Genomic DNA, 6,870 nt, shown 5'->3' on the forward strand with positions numbered 1-6,870 from the left:
AACTACGTTCAATTGTTTTGTAGATTTTGTGAAAATACATTGATTTTAGTTATTACGAGGATGTCGCAAAAGCGATGAAACCGTTAGCTAGTTATATATCCCAAATAAGTTAATTTAAATATCACTCGTTCAAAAGGGGAAGTGTTTTATCTGAATATGGATGAAAAACATTAATTTTTATAATATCGTTTTGTTTCCTTTAAGAAAAATATTCATTAACTTTGTCAGATTGATTTTTTTACTGACATTTTTTGGTGGATCTGCATTTTAACTATAATAATACGATAAAGATGTTGATCACGATACCCGGTGAGTAGTAAAAAATATAAATAAAAGTGGAATAAAACTATGTACTTATTTTTATTTTAATAATGAAAATTTATAATATTTTTTAACCAGTCAGTCGATTTTGAAATATATGTTGAAGGGTATTTATATCATGGAATTTTGGCTTGTTGTAAAATCAAGACCAGAATATTTTTGCAAACAGGAAAATGGTCACGTTCACAACACTAGAAAAAGGTTTATTGAAGATTTCATTACCGAAAAAAATCGTATATTCAAAGAGCCATATGCATGGCCATAAAAATATTTTTAAAACTTTCAAACAAAATGAAGAAAATATGTTGCATCAAAAATTTTGAAAAACTGTTAAAATTGTTCTTAATAGATAAATTGACAGGCGCCGAGGAGCGGTTGGTTAGACAGCCAACTGTGAAACTGGCGTCGCGGGTTCGATTGTCGCCAGTTGTAAGAAAGAAATCCAAGAATGGTTTTTTACTTAATTGATCTGGGTGTTGTGGTATATTTTACTCACCCCTTTCTATATCTCCTCTATCCTCCATGCCGACAAGCCTCTAAATAGAGCCTTAGCGGGTTATTTCTTTTAAAAATTAATAATAAATCTCACTATAGAATAATTTATATTTGGAAGATGAATCAGATTAAATTTATATTTATTGTATATAAATAATGTAAACACTAAGCACCATAACTAACATATTGTTTTTATCATTTATTTTTTATTTTTTTTAGATTTGTTTCTTAAATTTAATTACCGTATTTTTTTTTTATTGGTTAAAATTTAAAAAATCGCTAGCGGAAATAAGTTCGCCTTTTAGCCACGTAAAATTTTTCTTATATTAATTTGTATTTAAAACAATTGTAAATTATGGTTTATGCACAGATTTTTTACTTTTATTATTTTCTCTATCATCGTCACCTTTTTGCACATAATAGTGCATAGGTCACCTGTTTTAAATTGATGTTTTTTGTTACATAAAGGTAAGATTAATAATAATAACGCTCATTAATAACGCTTTGTGTGGCAGTCCGGAGACTAAGAAATTAACATTCTTGTGTAAAACACATAAAAAAAAATCTTATACTTGTCAGGAATTAAACCCGAAATCTTTTGCATAATAATCATTTAACTACAAGGTGGAAACATCGATCTGTCTTGGGCAAAAAAAATCGGAATTCTCGGCTTTTATTATTTAAATTTCGCTTTTTGTGAAGATTTCGTTAAGATTGGTTGACTGCCGAATTATTATTTCAGTCTTCTTTTATTATAATATATCTAAACCCACGTGGTGGTTATTTTAAGAACGCCTTCCACAGGAGTCCACCATGTTCCGAGAAGACTTTAAAAATGCAACACGCCCAGCGCATGAATAATTTCATTATTGCGGCGTGAGCTGCAAAATGCTGGTGCTCGTAAATAATGATTTGGGTACAAGACTTCCTATACTAAACTTTATCCTCTGTAGTCTGTACCTAGTTCCTACCTTATACTACGTGCTCCATAGACACGCCGCTGCATCTTGGTTGCTCTGTATTATACATGCCACCCCGTGAACAAGATCATAAATATAAAAAGGCGAGATGTTTGTCAAAAACTGTTTTCAATATTTGATTAAAGTATAGTAAAATATACACAATGGTAAACAAATGCTCTGTCTGTCTCCAAACGGAGGAAAAATACAGTTTTGTGTGTGAAATAGAACCAGAATCCTGGACGAGTGTTTTCGACTCAATAGCTACTCTCGAAAAAAATAAATCCACCTTGATGTGTAGTTGTTTAGATGTTCTCCTTGAATTCGTTCGATTCTTGGGAGGTTCGAAATGAAACATTAATTTGTTTATAAGGTAGTTTTATACTGCAATATTTCATTGTCCCGCGATAAACCTTACTTGCAACAGACGATCAAGATACACTGCATGTACTTTTTAAATGCATTACCCTATGCACCACAAGGTGCAGACTAGGGTTTGATGATAATGATGGCAAGCTAGTTTTAGTAGGACTTTTTTTATGTTGAGCCTGTAGTTCAAAAGCTTTTTTTATTAAACAATGTGACACATCCATATCAAGTTGTACCATTATATGACGTCAACAAACAGCTCCTATCTCTACTTGTCACTACTCATGTGCGTCCTTCCACATTTACGTTATTTAAGTCCGCGTCCCGTGATCCTCACTTTGAATAGGACATTGAAATGAAAACATTCGAAGCCCAGAACGTCAAGAAATACTCAATTTTCAAAAAAAATCATCGGTGAACACGTATAAACCAGAAAATAACACTTTGGTACGTACGTACAAACATACGAGTACATATTCATCAGTGGCGTCAGTAGATAACATCATTTAATTAAACTTCTTAACACGTTTTCTGAGCAAGCAATCACGTAAAGCATTTTTTTCAATAAAAATCAAGGTTGCCACAAGGTGTCCTATTTTTAAAGTAAATTTAACGTAAACATATTTAATACCTTGCTTTCATGCAATGTATAATCCGTAAAAAGCATTGGTGAATATTTTGTCTGTGATGTTTTCGGTATTATCACTTATATACGAACCCATCAGGTCGCTTCTCTCGGGGGGGCGCAAAGAGGAGGAATTCTCAGGAATGTAGAATTGCCACTTGGAATGTAAGAGGACGTATGACTGATAAGATGAATGAACTGTGTGATATAATGAAGAATAAATGTATAGATTTATTGTGTGTCTCTGAGACTTGGAAGAAAGGGAGTGGTTCGATGGAGCACGGTGATACTCTGGTTCTCTGGTCCGGTCTCCCTGAGACGGACAGAGCTTGCCGGGGTGTTGCTGCGTTTCTATCGCCAAGAATGATAGAGGGCATGAATGAATATGAATTTGTAAGTGAGAGACTCATGTTTGTCAGATTTAAGGTCGGACTGACAAGATTGCTTGTTATCATAGGATACGCTCCTGTCAACTCCGACTGTGAATCTGAGAAGGACGAGTTTTGGACGAGTCTAATGAATGTGATGAATGGGAAAAAAGATAGCGAAAGGATAGTTTTGGCTGGAGATCTTAATGGTTGGGTGGGAACAAGGAGAGATGGGCTGGAGTCAGCTCTAGGTATGTTTGGGGATGCAAGAGTGAATGACAATGGGAAAAGACTGCTAGAGGTATGCCTGGAATGGAACCTTTTTGTATCAAATACATTTTTCGAACATAAAGGAATCCACCAATACACATGGGAGAGAGGAAATGAAAGGTCGATTATCGATTATGTCATCATTGACTCTAGATTGAAGCCTGTAACTGTCGACACACGTGTGTACAGAGGGGCCGAGATGGAATCAGACCATTTTTTAGTGGTCTCAAGGGTGATTCTGTTTAAGGGATGGCGGTCCCAAACAAACAAAGTCCAGGCTCCTTCTAGAGTCAAAGTTGAAAAACTGCAAAATGCTGACATAAAAGATAATTTTGAAAGATCTGTGAGTCACAGACTGAACGAAAAAGATGTAGAATGTATGGGTATAAACGATATGTGGGAGTGTTTGAAAATAAGTATGTGCGAGGCGGCGAAAGAAGTGTGCGGTGTGACAACGCTAGGGAGAAAGAAAGGTGATGCGTGGTGGGACGACGAAGTCAAAAAACTCGTTAAAGAAAAGAAGGATGCGTGGATAAATTTGCTTGCTGTAAAAAAGAATACAATTGAATATGAATCGGCTAAACGCGTGTATGGTGAAAGTAAGAAAAAGGTTAAGCAGAGTGTATGTGAACGGAAGAAAAAATTGAAGGATGAAGAAGGAATGAAAATGACACACAATTTCCATGAAAACATTAAAGTTTTCTGGAAAGCTGTGAAAAACTCCAGGAGTAGCAGTGAAAGCGGAGGCATGACAGTTGTTAAAGATAAGGATGGAAAAATGGTGACTAGTGAGAGTGGAATAAAAGAGAGATGGAAGGAATACTTTGAGGAAGTTTATGAATCGCACACTGGTAACTCGGGCGGTGCCGATGTATCGACATTATCCGAGGTGTGTCTGAACGCAAATGATGAGGTAAGTCAGATTAGTATGAAAGAAATTATCAGCGTTGTCAAATGTATGCGGAATGGTAAAGCGCAAGGGTATGACTGTATTGCAGCAGAGTTTATTAAGTTGGGTGGCAAACTAATTCTCACATGGCTACATAAACTTTTTAACTTGTGTCTCAAGGAGCAAAGGACTCCACCTGATTGGAGGAGGGCAGTTGTTATGCCGTTATACAAGGGAAAGGGTTCTAAGGTGGAATGTGGGAATTACAGAGCTATCAGTCTTCTGAGCGCTGTCGGCAAAATGTATGGAAGAATACTGATAGAAAGAGTAAGAAACGTGACCAAGGAGAAAGTATGGGATGTACAGAGTGGATTTATGAATGGTAGAGGATGTATGGATCAAATATTTGCATTACGCAATATGACAGAAAAGTTTTTGGCGAAAAACCAGAAGCTTTTTTGCGCTTTTGTTGATTTGCAAAAAGCATTTGATCGAGTTGATAGGAAAAAATTATGGATGGTTCTATCGGAGTATGGAGTGAGTGACAACCTTGTCCGCGCTATTGCTTCTTTGTACAAAGATAGTGTAGCGTGTGTAAGGGTAAATGGGTCATTAACTTCCTGGTTTGACATCCCTAAAGGAGTCAAACAGGGATGTGTAATGTCACCGTGGTTATTCAACATATACATGGATAAATGTATGAGAGAATTGAAAAGTATGGATGTGGGAGCGAAAATGAGTAATCTAACTGTCAGTTGCCTTCTGTACGCCGATGACGCAGTCCTCCTAGCTGACAGCGAAGAGGAACTGCAATCCTTGGTTACAAAGGTTTACGAAGTGTGCAAGGAGAGTGATTTGCTAATGAATGTGCAAAAGTCGAACGTCATGGTCTTTGAAAGAAATGTAACTATGACTGAATGTAAGATTGTAGTAAATGGAGATAGTTTGAAACAGGTCGAAGAATTTGTATATCTGGGTAGTATGTTTACTAGAGATGGAAATATGGACAAGGATATTGAAAGGAGGGTTAGTGCCGGTAACAGAGTTAATGGTGCCTTAAAGTCTGTCGTAGCAAATAAGTGTCTATCGCAAGAGGCTAAATTAGCAGTTCATAATGGAGTTCTGGTACCAACCCTAATGTATGGAAGCGAAGCATGGAGTTGGAAAAAAAGGGACGAAAGTAGACTGAATGCTGTTGAAATGCGATCCCTCAGGCGAATGTGCGGAAAAACAATGTATGATAGGTGCCCTAATGTCGAAATTAGAGCAGAATGCAAGGCTGAGTTAAGCATTATCGACAAAATTAAGAAAGGTCTTTTGCGATGGTTCGGTCATGTGGAGCGAATGAATGATGAAAGAACGGCTAAAAAGATTTATGATGCGAATGTGTCTGGTTGTAGAAGTCGAGGAAGGCCGAGAAAGACATGGCATGATCAAGTACAACAAATTCTTGAAAGTGGTCATGTGAAAAGTCGGAATAATCGACGTGCGTGCATGAGAAGATGTATGAATGTGAAGGAAGCAAAGGAAGTGTGCCAGGACAGAGTGGTGTGGCGTTCTATCCTCTCTGCCTACCCCTCTGGGGAAATGGCGTGATGGTTAGTTAGTTAGTTAGTTACGAATAGTTCCATTAGCCAAAATACAACACGGCTATTCGTCGATCGAATGTTTTACAATACAAATCCGTTTTGTAATCTGGCTACCCAAAATATTTATTGTGTATGCAGACAATTGGTAGAATTCCATATATAATTTGGTAATGTATCCAAAATAAAACAAGTTTATTGGATTATAATTCTACTTTATTTTTTATAAAATATACAAAGGGTATATTGTGACACGTTTTGTCTTGTTGGGACATTTTCAAACAAACTAACTTAAATATTTACAAAGATATCTACAAAGTTTTCTTATATACTAAGACAAAACGCGTCACAATATACCCCTTGTATATTTTATAAAAAATAAAGTAGAATTATAATCCAAAAAACTTGTTTTATTTTGGATACATTACCAAATTACCCAATATATATTCCCGCTAAAATGACAATCCGGCTGCGAAATATAAGTTCATTTTTAAACATATTTCTCGTATCACCTAAATGTTACAAATTTGTGTACGTTCGTCATAAAAAAAGTTGTTAAAATATTTGCTGGGTAATTTTTTTTTTTTTATTTATTTATAAACGAGTATGTATAGCAAAAATAGGTGATTGTAGATTTAATTTGGTGGTTGGAAGAAATTGCAATTAAACAACAAACCCGCCAACGTACATTTAAAAATATACAACAAATTGAATAAATAACCGAATAAGAAAGAAAACATTATAGGAAAAATATGTGTTTTTTTCATCCTGAACCTTAATTTATTTAGTACAAAGTTCACAAATTTTTATTTTTGAAAATTATGTTACTATTTTAAAAATCTGTATTGATGACCCTACTGAAGATACGAGATTATTAGGGTTACTTGGTCACAGACACTCCGCCTAATAAATGCCCAGCCTATTTAACATGAACCCGGGTCGTTAATGTCCTTCGAACCGGCCACGAAGGGTTAAGCAGAGAGCATAA

General features: G+C 35.7%; 1 protein-coding gene across 1 annotated transcript; it reads left to right on the forward strand.

Moving 5' to 3' along the window:
- Window positions 1–2,958: 2,958 nt before the first annotated feature.
- LOC148277826 (uncharacterized) lies at window positions 2,959–3,653 on the forward strand. The gene is made up of 2 exons (XM_088232335.1): window positions 2,959–3,438; window positions 3,561–3,653. Exons 1-2 carry the CDS (start codon window positions 2,959–2,961, stop codon window positions 3,651–3,653), a joined length of 573 nt encoding a protein of 190 aa, XP_088088461.1.
- Window positions 3,654–6,870: the final 3,217 nt, after the last annotated feature.

This window comes from Micrasema longulum, unplaced genomic scaffold (genome assembly GCF_059751315.1).
Source record: "Micrasema longulum isolate JH-2025_06_02 unplaced genomic scaffold, ASM5975131v1 h1tg000972l, whole genome shotgun sequence".
Classification (NCBI taxonomy): Eukaryota; Metazoa; Arthropoda; class Insecta; order Trichoptera; family Brachycentridae; genus Micrasema; species Micrasema longulum.